Source organism: Nelumbo lutea, chromosome 6, assembly GCF_056320005.1.
Source record: "Nelumbo lutea isolate HS-2025 chromosome 6, American lotus-T2T, whole genome shotgun sequence".
In the NCBI taxonomy this organism is placed as follows: domain Eukaryota; kingdom Viridiplantae; phylum Streptophyta; class Magnoliopsida; order Proteales; family Nelumbonaceae; genus Nelumbo; species Nelumbo lutea.
In genome coordinates this window covers 36,359,113-36,372,403 of record NC_142689.1, presented here as the reverse complement: position 1 = coordinate 36,372,403, position 13,291 = coordinate 36,359,113, and the positions used below count along the sequence as shown (strand labels likewise).

General features: G+C 31.5%; 1 protein-coding gene across 1 annotated transcript; it reads right to left on the bottom strand.

The window, feature by feature from the left end:
- Positions 1–2,387: 2,387 nt before the first annotated feature.
- LOC148848549 (non-specific phospholipase C3-like) lies at positions 2,388–6,611 on the bottom strand. The gene is made up of 4 exons (XM_088948052.1): positions 5,758–6,611; positions 3,233–3,639; positions 2,970–3,140; positions 2,388–2,863 (listed from the first exon to the last, which is right to left on the bottom strand). The coding sequence occupies exons 1-4, from the start codon at positions 6,378–6,380 to the stop codon at positions 2,523–2,525; spliced, it is 1,542 nt and encodes a 513-aa protein (XP_088804178.1). The 5' UTR covers positions 6,381–6,611; the 3' UTR covers positions 2,388–2,522.
- Positions 6,612–13,291: the final 6,680 nt, after the last annotated feature.

Here is a 13,291-nt window from a genome sequence, read left to right as displayed (position 1 = left end):
CATGTATGGCCCATTTAAATCTTATGACGATTGATGAGGGTCAACCTGGACCCAGTAATTAACTTCCATTTGTTTGTTGGGCCCAATAATTTAATGACGAAGCTCAACCCAATAACTCAAATTTGTTAGTTGGGCCTAAAATTTAATGATTTTAATTTAATGACGAGTGTTCGCCCAAAAACCCACAATCCAATAACTTAATTAGATTTCGTTTAAAACAATTTCACTTAACTTGCATGGTCAACCAACTACTGAGTTAACGTAAATTAATTAAATTAGAGATTTTCTTAACTTAGATACTGTACTAATTTATAATAAATTTAATAAAGTTAGATTAATAAGTAAATCCCATAAGTTAATTAATTAATTATCTCAGATTGTCAATTATTTAAATTAGATTTGAACTAACTAATAAAGTTAGCATAAATTACTTAAACTAGATCGGTTAGTTATCTAATTACCTTATAATTATTTTATAATTTTATTAACAAAACAACAATTACTAATTTTAAAATTATTTTTAAATCCATTTAAAAATAAAATAATAATTAATACCTTTATAAAATTTAATTTATAATTAAATATTATATGTTATTAATAGTTAATTTATAATTATTTGTAACTATCAAATTTAATTATTAATGTATATTAAATTTGTTAAATCCATTTACAATTGTTAATTTAGAATTAAATATCAATAATTTAAAACCCATTTAAATTTGATCATATTTAATTTTTTAAAGTTGTAAAATTATTTTTAAAATTTTATTAATACAACAACAATGGTTTGTTTTATAATTAAATGTAAAGTCATTTAAAATTAACAAAAAATACAAAATAATAAAAAAAAAAGTTAATTGGGATGACTTGATCTGAGATGGGGAGTGAAGTTCCCACCGCAACCCCACCTTGAAATATCAAAATTTGAAAACAGTTCTATATAATGACAAATGCCATTATAAATATTGGATAAGTATCAAATTTTCATGTCATATTGGTTATTTTTATGTTAGTTAAGTGTTAAATCAATTTATATTAATGATTTTTTTTCCTTTCTTGTAAGTAAATCTTTTATCCTAAAGCAAGCTTTTAATTAAAAAAATTGAGGATTTTTCTCCTCGATAGACATAAACTCATTTTTATGTCTATTGCTATTCATAATTAGTAGTAATTAATTAATAAATTTTCTAGACAAAACTTTGATATAAATGAAGACAATCTACTTAATGTAAATTATATAAACCACCCCTGTAGCTTGACCAACCGCCCCTCTAATTTGACCTATTTAAGTAACTTAAGTAGATTATTTATATGCTTATTTAGTTAATTAATAATAAGTTGCTAATATATTTATTTTGGATTTTTTTTCAGCTGTTGTTGGTTTAAATTAACTATTATTTTTTTCAATTATTTCTTATTTCCTTCCATCATAATATTTGATAGTAGAGTTTCCATGCATTGCACGATATTCAAAACCCAAAAAAAAAAATAATAATTCGTAAATTTGATTTACATTGGCTTAACTCAATCAAGAATGTCATAGGGTTCATTTTAATTATCTTACTAGATTTTCCATATTGTTTCCTTTATGATATCTATATCTTGATATATCAATTGGCAAGCAGCATGTTCAAAGTATTTCTTGTCATCCTGCATTGGCCGATAATTAATAACCATCTATGCCTTTTGTTTTTTTTTTTTAATTATTAAAAAAATGTTGCATGGTATTATTATCGAGCCATTTCCAACTTTATTGGTATTTTAAACTTTAAAGGGCTCTCTCTTGTATCCATTCTTAAACAAGTATGAATAAATTGAGTTATTTATCCCAAAGACTGAGGTAGCATAGAATTAGTGTAAGGTGCTGAAGTTCGATTTTTAATTGAAAATTATATTAAAATTTTCTTTCATTTTTAATCTCCCAATTATTCAATAAAGAATTATTCAAAATTGTTTCCTTGCCTTCCCCACGGGCCCTTTCTGCTAGTATCATGTAATCGAGTTAGAAACGACAATTCACAGCTCTACTACTTTACTTTAATCGATTAGACCTGTTGCTACAGACTCTATAGCTCTAGTTTGGGATAGGGTCTACCCTGGGCCAGACCCAACCATTGATACAGTATTCTCATCTAATCATAGTGTCGTTATTTTCATCCTTCTTTCTGGTTGTTAATCTCAGTTTGATCGCTTCCATGAGAAAACCTGCATAGAAACTTAACATGAATTTTAGAAGAGAATTTCGACAATAATTAATGCATATCGGTTTTGGATTCTAGCTATAAGTATTTATAGATGGTGAAATACAATAATATCAGTGGTACAAGAAACTAATAGAAGAAACCACAGAAATGAAATACAAGTACATACTAAAGAGAACATTGTCATGAGCAAAATAAATATAACCATACACAATATTGTTGTAGAGTATTAGGTAATAAATACATACGAATGTAATAAACACATCTGCTCGACGACGGATTTCAGTCGGAATATATTGGTTCTAGATATAAATCCCAGATTCAAACGAAACAACAAAACAGTTTTTTAAGAAAGAATTCGGACATAGAAGTAGGTGGCTGTGCAGTTGGAGTTGGTGGCACACCAACAATCTCAGACTCATTTGCCCCATTATTTTCTGTATTTTCACATATTTCTAAGAATTTCTTGAATGCATCTTCTGCGTAACTGGCAGCCTCTACGACCTTCATGTTCTCTACTAGCTTCTGTGGGTAGATATCCTTGCTATGATCCCCATTAAGTGTAGCTGCCAGCTGCACCAACTCCTCTTGAAGTTCACTTAGATTTGCCTCTTCACTTGCATCAGCGGATCGCAGTTTTACAGTTGGTTCCGGTAGGGTAACTGCAATCCACCTCAGTAGTTGTTAATTGTTATAATCTAACAGCAGAGAAAGAGAGAGAGAGAGAGAGAGAGAGAGAAAGAGAGAGAGAGAGTATTCAACGATCACCTGGGCAATTTGTTCTTGGGCTCTCCCTTGTCAAGACAATGTCAAATGTGCCAGCCCATGCATCACGCTTTGTTAGAAATTCTTTCAGGTTGAATATCTTCTTCACTGTTGCCGGAATGGAAGAATGCTCAAACTCCGACGAAGGATGTGGACCTGAAGGTCTATGCAGCACTGTAATCATATAAAAAGTTAATAAACAGCTAAGATCATTATTTCTTCTGATACAAACCACTGATACAGTACTGTATTCCAACTGTATCTACCTGTTCCTCGTTCAATCCATGGGGAAATCATGATGGTGGGCACCCGAATACCAAGGCGATCAAACTTAAAGTTGAAAGGTTCAGGACTGACGATGTCATCTGGGCTTGGAACTCCAGTAGGAGTTGGGACATGATCATAGAAGCCACCGTGCTCATCATATGTGATGATGAATAAGATTTCATTCCACTGTGGGCTTGCTCTAAGTGCTTCGTATAATTGCTTCACCAAGTTTTGTCCCTCGGAAACATCATGTGGGGGGTGATCATCATTCGCTGGCTGCAATTTTGTTTCGAAATATCGTGGTTCGATCACCACGTAGTTAGGCAGCTTCCCCTCCTTACAATGCCTCTTGAATTCTAGATCATATAGGTGGAAATTCTTCATGTATTTTATTTTTCTAAGGTTCCTGTCAACGGTAGAGTGAAAATTTAATTTGTTATTAGACCATAAAATAAGACATGCATCCTAGATACTCTATTTCTTTTAGAAGGTGCAAAATTAGATTCATTGCTCAACTGGGTAATGGTATCAACATGGATTCATTTCAATTAATACACAGAGGAAGTTGAAAATGAAAAATTCAAACCAGAATCCACCAAAGAAATGATTGAATTGAATGATTAAATTTTAATTTTAATGCTTAGGGTTTGCTAACATTGAAGTAGCAAAAGTTAATCACTTATCCCTGTCTTTTAGATTAAGTTCTGATTCAAATTCGGAAAAAAAAATTAGCATTTATACCCTTAAACAAATGAACTTTCTATCTTAAATTTTAGAATCCAACAACATTTTGAAAATTTTAAGGTAATGTTATATCAAAACCGATGTTCATCTACTTATTTTTCATTGTTTTATATCTCAAAAGATTCATGTTTCAGGTATACATATCATTAAAGACTTTGACAACATTTAAGATATCACCATGCATGTTAATTTATGGGTTAGGCAGGCTTACACCTGTCGGCTATAGCGGGGCTCAGGTTTACATGGGCCAGGATGGGCCAAGTTTTGGGCTTATGTTATTATATAAATTAGATTTATTTATTTATATGCGGGTGTGCAAGGGTAGAGATATAATTTAAGTCAATACATTCCTCATTAAGCGTCCATTTGGTTTTTAGTCTGAATCGAAATTCAAATCCTTTGGAATTGGAATGAGAATAAGAATCATCTGGAATGGGATTTCATTTCCAAGGGAGAGGGAGATGGCCATTCCCTCAAATGGGAGAATACCATTCCATCAGGAATGAGAAAGAAATTCTAATTCGGCCCAACCAAGCAATTAAAATAGGAATGACCCATTCTGTATCCAATTTCAGACCCCTATTCCCGTGAATTAAACCAAACGGGACTTAACTAAATACAATGACATCCAAATGTAGTTGCGCTAATGCGTTTTCAATTGAGAAACAGAACGCAGATGATCTGGTTTAAAAATTCTCCCTGTTAGTACAGTTTTTGGTGAAGGGAATGGGCAACCAAGAAGACTCCTTCCGAAGGCATGCAGCCAATAAGTTCTAAGTTGGGGATTTGGTTTTCCCTTTGTCATCGGCGATTCGGCCAGAAGTATGGTAGTGATAACGTGTAATAAAATCCAAACTCAGACAGTCAGGCTAGCGCTACCCCAGTACCCCACTACCAGAGCTACCAAACACAGTTCCCCAGTCATGAATAAAGTGAGTTTCATACACGTCATGTTTGTATTAGATCATTCAGAGTTCGACTCCACGTAATGCACAGCTGCCTGCTGGTATTAATTATGATGGTCTGGACCCGCTGTCAACAATGAGTGTACAGCGGGTTATCTGACCCAATTATGAGTAAATTATTCATTTTTCAATGACCCATTTATATAAATATATATCGGTCCGTTCAGTTAACCGTGATTTTTTTTGTAGTTAACTGAAAATTAAACTGATTCTTTGATTTTTCAAAAATTCAAACTAAAACTGAATCGACCGATTCGATTAATTACATTTTACGATTCGGTTTTTTTATTTTTTATGGACACCCCTAGTTTCAAATGGTGTGATGCTCAATACAATATGAGTTGGAGTAATTCGATCCCAATCCAAAGTATGTGGCAATTTATATGGTATGGTATCTGAAAAATTTTTACCACTCAGATACCCTACGTGAATTTGAATGTATACTGCTAGCATGGTCCAAAGTGTGGATACTTGTAATATGCAAAAAACCATACTCCTTTTTTTAATTTGTTTGATAATTATATTCACAAATAGATAAATATAAATGTTTAAAAACCTATTGAAAGGTCCTCTCAGTAGTTTTGGTGAGCCCGAAAAATGAAAAGTCCTGATTGTTTAGAAGATAAAATCATACACACCAGGCTGGGAAATTTAGATGGTACTTTTTCTCAAGTATAGACAGAGACTGTTTAGGTTGAAATACCAACCAAGGAAATCAAACACAAATTTTGTGAAAATCAAAAGGTGATTTTGAAAAGTGAATTGAATGAGCATACACAGTTCGTTTCAGAGAGCAGAGAAAACTGAGGCCTTACCTGTAGAAAAGCGTAGATGGAAGGGAGGCATAATATATTCCAAACGAGAGCCCTGCCTCGTCCAGAGACTCGAATATTGTCTTCTGTGGGAACCCTTCGATCAGTTTCTTAGTATCATTGCTGACAAAACCATGCGACGTTGCAGAGTGAACGAACATCCGGTTCGGCTGTGTTGAAGTCGGAAGCGACGCGAACCACCTGTCACAAACGGCAAACTCTGAAACTAACTCCTTATAAACCGCTACTGCTTCTGGTCTAAACCCATTCATCACTGTCTGGGACATCCCTTTCTGTATACTCTCTGCCTGCTGAGCAAAACCATCCATCCTTGGAACCATATTAGACGAAGATGAGTGTCCCCATGCGACTCCAAACACCTGCTCGTATATTGCCTGAAACGAGTGACCCGGGTCGGCGTCAACGTACTCCGACCGATTCCCGAAGTAAACCCGGCTCGAGTTGGCGTCTGTTGTGGTTACCAAGTTGTACTCTTTCCCTGTAACGCCATCTATCTCGGGGTTGATGGCCTTCATCCATCCAAACATGTGATCAAACGAGCGGTTCTCTTGGACTAAAATCACCACAGTTTTGATAGGACATGGTTTGGAACTCTGGGAAGTCATGGCTGTTAGTGGATCTGGGTTTTCTGATATTTTCTGCAATCCTTGGAGGCGGTTTAATTTGTTGCAGAAAGAGCTAATAAGAGATGAAGATGGAAAGAGAAGGGAGGAGGGGGGACGCCTTCGTTTTGGTGGGGAAATTTCCTAGCTTTTAATGGCTTTGGACATGGGGGATATATAGGAATACTCAGCTCGTTTGCTTAGGTGGTGGTTGGTTGGTTAAATATTAACTACAAGGAATAATGGGAATGTGAAGCAATATTGGATATATGGATGGTTTCCAGTTTTAGATGATGTCAACAATCCATTACTTGGAAAGCCGGGTCTTCACTCGGGTCACTCTATAGCCCAGTAAAAGGAATCTGCCTACAGCGGTCAGTGGGTCGGTTCGCCCGACTGCCCTACCCGAGCTGAACCGATTATGTAGGTTCTGGTCCCATGATTTTCTCCTGATTAATAATTGGGTAATTTCTAGTTTTTATTTGTTTCGAACCAATTACGACCCAAACTGATTATTTTATTAAATGTATAATGCTTTTTCATTTTATTGTATTTTATGTTTGAAATGGTAAATTTGATAAATAATATATATGATAATATTAATTAAATGTTTAATTTACTAATATATATATATATATATATATAATTTAGTATTTTATAATTATCATTTTTCTTAAAATTATATTATCAAAATTTACATTTTAAGTTATTATTTAAATGTAAAAGTCAATTAATATTGTGTTCTACATGAAAAATGGGCTGTACTTGTTCAATTATGTTAATTGCTGGTATGCCCCATGTGAACTAATGACAACTGGCCAACTTGGGAAACAAATAATTCAAAACAACTGTAAATTAAGCCCAAAATAGATTTTTTTTTCTTCTCCATTTCTATACTTTTTGACCCATAATTGTGTGTTACTTGTGTTGCTGCTTGAATAAAGAATTTGGTGGTCTAGATTTAGTCTAGTCTACTAACATTTAAAGGCATAAACAAGATGAGACTGCATGTGGAATTAATAGTCTCAAGTGTCTACATCTTTTAAAAAAAATACTTATCAGATATCTTGATTTCGAAATCAGCTGTAATTCACAATAAGGCCCATTGGTTTTTATGTAAAACTTATACGGGTATATGCGCTCATCTGAATAAGTGCATATTTACCCATGTTCTTATTTGTCCAAGTAACTTTCTCCTATTTTCATTTTTATCCTTGTACCTTTTTTGTTTTTTGCACCTATTTAACGGGCATTTTTGTCTCATTAAATTTTAGCATCTTTTTTTTGGTGCATCAAATCATTTTTAAGAAAAAGGCATGTGGGCCTATATTTGATCTCACTAATAGGCCTTTAATACTCATTTTGGTAGGATTTTTAACAACTAGTTTGTTAGTAGGTTTCTAATGACTAGTTTTTCAAACATTTAGTTTTACATCTAATGTTTCAAAAGTTAGTATTTGTTTTCTATACAAAGACTCCTCGAGGCATCAAGTTCTTTATTTTTTCTGTATGAAGCTTAGAGTTTTCTTTTAATATCTGACAGAGTTCTCTCTTAAAAGAGTGAGTGAATCCTCTCATTTTTGGGTGATTGAATCCCCAACCTTGCTGCTACTTTGTAATACACTTTACATTAATGAAGTTCTATCCAATTTTCTTCTTTTTTTTTTTGTTTCTTCTTTTTCTTTCTTCATACTTGAGCTACAACCATTGGTTAGAGTGGGTTGAATTAAAGCTTGTAACTTCATTTCTTTACTCTTTTCTCTCATCCAAAAGATATTGCAATTTTAGAAAATAGATCAAATGGCATACCAATTTTGGTAGAAAACCTTCATGTAACTTGGTCATGCCCTATATCATTAAAAATCTCCTTAAGTCTTTTTTTTTTTTTCTAATTGAACAAATGGTTTGTCAATTAGAGCTTTTGACAAAATGTTATAAGCAATGAAAGAATAATAAACAGACTTGTCTGCTACAGCCTAATTCTTTAAGGAATGAGGTAATAAGGTCCCAATTCAAAATATTTATCTTCAAGATGAAATCAATGAGCTTAAGAAAATAATTCAAGTGACATACCAATTTTGGTAGAGAAATCCTCATCAATTTGGATTATGTCATATATCATTAGAAATCTCTTTAAGTCTTTTTAATTTTCAAGCTCAACAAATGTTTCGTCAATCAGAGTTTTCTATAGAAAGTTGTAGTTATGAAAGTACAATCAATGGAGTTGTCTGCTACAATTGAAATATTCAAAAAACAAGGTAATATAGTCCTAACTCAAGATATCCATCTTTGTGATGAAAGCTATAGCTATGAAAGTACAATCAATGGAGCTATTTGCTACAATTGAATTTTTCAAGAAATGAGGTAATATGATCCTAACTCAAGATATCCATCTTTGTGAGGTAATGTGATCCCAAACAAGCTCCAACAAGCAACTATGTTCATTCAACTTTGTTTATAGAGGAAATCTTGGAAGACTGCAATGGCAATCTTGTTGATTGGAATAGTCCCATAATTTTTTATGGAGTTTTCCATAATCCATGATAAATTTCAAAGAAAAAGAAACACCACTATGTTAAAGGTTTTTTAAACACATCTTCTTTGTTCAAGAGTATGAGGATCCTTTTCTACAACCATTTTCTTAATGTTTAGAATGGTTGTTGAATAAAGAATTAGCTTGATTTGAAGCATAAGAAGCATGTTCCAATAGTCATGAGGCATATTGAAGAAACCGTAATCCAAATTTGAGGTTTACACGTTTAATTGCAATTGCCTATCAAAGGGCCAATAATAAAGAAAAGCAGTAGAGGCTTAGTTGTATATCATTCTTTTGAAGTTTTTAATACTTGAGGATGAGTTCTTTTCAAGAAGGGGAGATTAATGCAATATAAAATTATGTTTTAAAAAGCATCAAATCATTTTCATAGAATAAGAAAAGTAGGCCTATATTTGAACTTTTTAATGAGGTTTTAAAAGTATCAAATAGCTAGTTTGTTAGTGAGTTTCTAATGACAACTTTGTAAAATTATCAGTTTTACACTTAATGCTTTAATAACTAGTTTTTGATTTCTACATAAAGCCTCGTAAGCTCAAGTTAGAGGTATCATATTATTTCCTTTGTGTTGTAAAGCTTAGAGAGTTTTTTTTTTTTTTTTTTGAGAGTTGATATATAGAGTCTCCTCTTGGGTGAGTGAGTCTTCTACCTTGTTGTTTCATTGTAGTTTAACTTATATTAACAAAGTTTTATTCAATTCCTTCTTCCGTTTAATGCAGCTCAAATATGGAGAAAGAAAAATGATTTTTCTTAAAAGAAAAAGAGAAAGAAGAAAGTTGGACTCAATCATCCAAGAGAGGACTCTCTCAACTCTCAAGAGAAAGCTTTTTAAGTTTTACAAAACAAAATGCCTCTGGCTTATCTTTAGAAGGCTTAATGTAAAATGCAAAAATTAATTGTTTAAACATTAAATGTAAAACTAGCTATTGGAGCATTTAATAAAACTAGTTGTTAGAAATCCACTAATTAAAATGACTATTAAAAGCACATTAGTGAGTTCAAATGTCGGTCTACTTGTCTTATTTTTTGAAAATGATTTGATACTTCTCAGAGCATAATTTTAAACTATGGTAATCTCACCCTTTTGAATAGAACGTGTCCTTAAGTTTTAACAAAATCTAAAGAATGATTTATCATCATGCCTCCACTGCATTTCTTTGTTATTGACCCTTTGATAGGCAATTGATGGTGTAAACATCCAATTTGGATTATGGCTACTTCATTATGCCTCATGACTATTTGGACATGCTTCTTGTGCTTTAAATTTTCTAATTATTTCTTCAATAACCATTCTAAACATTGAGAAAATGGCTACCAAAAAAGATCCTCGTACTTTTAAATAAAGAAGATGCATTCAAAACCTTCAACATAGAAAGTGGTGTTTCTTTTGCTTTGAAACTCATCATGGATGATGGAAGAATTCTTATAAGCTATAGGCTCAACTAAATTTTTGAAAGATATTCCGATCAATATGTTCTTGCTCAATAGACACCATTGATGAGAATTGCCACATAAGATTGTCGTTGCAGTCTTTCATAGTTTTCTCTATTAACAAAGTTGGACCAATATATTACTTGTTGAAGTTTATTTGGGAAGTGCTCTTAAGATTTCCTCCATCTTGCATTCAAGGGTTTTATAGGATTTCTTAAGCTCATTGATTTCATCATGAAGATGGATATTTTGAGTTGGAACTTTATTACCTCATTTTTTGAAGAATTTGATTGTAGTATATAGCTTCATCAATCATTGTTTCATTGCCTATAACTTTATGTAGAAAACTTTAATTGAAAAATTGTTTGTTGGTTTAGAAAATAAACTTAATTAAAGTGATTTAAAAAGATATATGACATGATCCAATTTAATGAAGATTTCATTACCAAAATTGGGTTATCATTTGCCCTATTTTCTAGAATTACAACATTATTTTTGGATGAAGAAAGAGAGTTAAGCAATGACGTTACAAGCTCTAACTCAACTAAACTCTAATACCTATTGTTGCAGTTTAAGTATGAAGAAAGAAAAAGAAAAAAACTTACTAAAAAGAAATAAAAAGGTAAGCAAAAAGTAGATGAAACTTTATTAATATGAGATACATTACAATGAGACAACAAGGTTAAGGACTTACTCATATATGAGAGAGGACTCACTTAAGTCTCAAAAGAAAGCACTAAGCTTTACAAAAAAAGGCAAGAACTTGATGCCTCTCTCCACTGTTTTGAAAACAACATTGGCTGGGTGGTTGAACCGTTCAAACCAAGAATCAACATGGCTTTAGGTCTAGTTTTGGATTGGACCACTTTATTGAAAAAATATTGAATTTGTTAAAGAACTGTTGCCTTGGGAAAAGAACAATATGAAAAGATTAGAGTGTCGTGTCTTTGTGTTTCAGATGAATCCTTCAAATTTAACTCATCTCTACCTCCATTTAAACTCATCACTGCTTATCTTCCCCTTCCCTTGTTTTCTTATTTTATTCTTCCCACAGTTCTATTTATTTTTATATCATACTTTTGTTTCTCTATTTTGAATTTTCCCTAGCATTGCAATTTGATACTGTTTTTTTTTTCTTTTTTTTTTTTTCAAGTTTATGGTTTGGTGATGGTGTTTCTTTGTAGCTAAAATGCCCTTTTCCAATCATGTGGATGGTGTTGCTTTGTTGATTTACATTTATCATGATGATTTTAGAGGATTATTTTCTTAAGTTCATAAGCTTTTGCTTATTTTTCACCCTATTTAGATCTCACTACGGGAAATTTTTCTCTTTCTCTCACTCTCTCTTTCTCTCTGTCAAAAGTTTAAGGTTGATATTGTCCAAGGTTCTCTAAATCCTGTTCCCTAAATTCATTTGATATATTGATTAAATCTACTACTTTTCTTTGTACAAATTGTTGTTTTTGATTGCTGAATCTTTTTTGTGCATCGCATATGGCATCAAACAATGTTGGAATTAATGGGCACATGTCACATGTGGAATCTTTTAATATATACATTTTAAAAATCTCCTTTTGTGCCCAATATAAGATACAAACAATAGTAAAAGGAAGGGTATTTTAGGTCCAATAAAAGTTCAGAAATCTTGTTAAAATGTTCACTCTTATGGTAATTTGCTTATATATATACTAATAAGTGTGCACATGCTTTGCATGTGAAAATTCTAGATAATGATAATGATAGTAATAATGCATACAAAAATTTTTAAAAATATATATTTTTTATTTCTTATTTTATATATATATATATTATTTTTTATTATGAATCGAATGCATATTGCAAAATCTAAATCTGATTACATAAACACCTCATCCAAATATGTGATAATCAAATCGAGTTTTGAAGAATCTAGTATCATTGACAAGCCTACCTGCTTGGCCAGATTCTTCTTTTTGTATTGTTTTATCTTTTTGGTGTGTCTTTTTTTTTTTGTTCATTTATTAAAGAAATGTAAGATTTAAATAGTGGAATATGAATAAGGTGAAGAATACTAGTTCAATTTACAATTTAAACCTCACAATTAAATAGGGACTAAATTCAAGAATGAGTATTTTATTCAAATGGAAGTTCCACATTCTTATTCATATTTTTAATAGTAGTGTAAATATTGAATTATAGATGTGTTCACACTTACTTTTTGTTTAATATGATAATAATATAATATTATACATGTGCCTTAATGTTTATTTGCAAAATTTATGTATTTTTATATTTTATTAAATTTTATTATTTATTTATGACATTAAATGTTAACACATTTGACCCAAAAGTTGAACTATTGGTTTTTGCCAAATAGTATAATAATTTCATTTTTGGCCAGTTCTAAATTATGTATTTCATTTTCATTATCCATAAAAATAATTATTGTTTATTAAAACTATTTTTTTCATTTGATTAACAAAAATATCATAAATGTGCGTAATTTTTCTACATTTTTGTAATTTTCTTTCTTTCTTTATTTTTCTAAAAATTTTATTACCTAACTATGACTTCATAGGTTGATCAGATGGTGATTTTCTTAACCACCACTTGGATAAAGAATGGTTTTGCTTTTGAGTTAATTTTAAAATATATGGATTTGTATTGTTAAAAATATTGACATAGATCTAATTAATAGCATTTATTAGTGAAAAATAACATAAATATAGGATTTAATAAGAGAAAATAGGAGTTAATACCATAATTATAAGAATTAATAATAGGTGATTAAATTGGGGGGGGGGGCATTACAAGAAAAATGGTCTAAATAGATGAATATGGGCATTTTATTAGCCATTAAAGCTGACACTAAAGCTGTAATAAAATGACTTTTATATCATTTCTCAAACAAAGAAATAAAAGGTAATTTTAGTTGAAAAAAACTTTTACT

Excerpts from the sequence above, each read along its gene's own strand:
- LOC148848549 (XM_088948052.1), bottom strand. The coding sequence starts at position 6,380 with ATGACTTCCCAGAGTTCCAAACCATGTCCTATCAAAACTGTGGTGATT. Across the intron at positions 3,141-3,232 it reads ATGGATTGAACGAGGAACAG|TGCTGCATAGACCTTCAGGT; the intron begins GTAGATACAGTT and ends ATATGATTACAG. Across the intron at positions 2,864-2,969 it reads CCCAAGAACAAATTGCCCAG|TTACCCTACCGGAACCAACT; the intron begins GTGATCGTTGAA and ends GGTGGATTGCAG.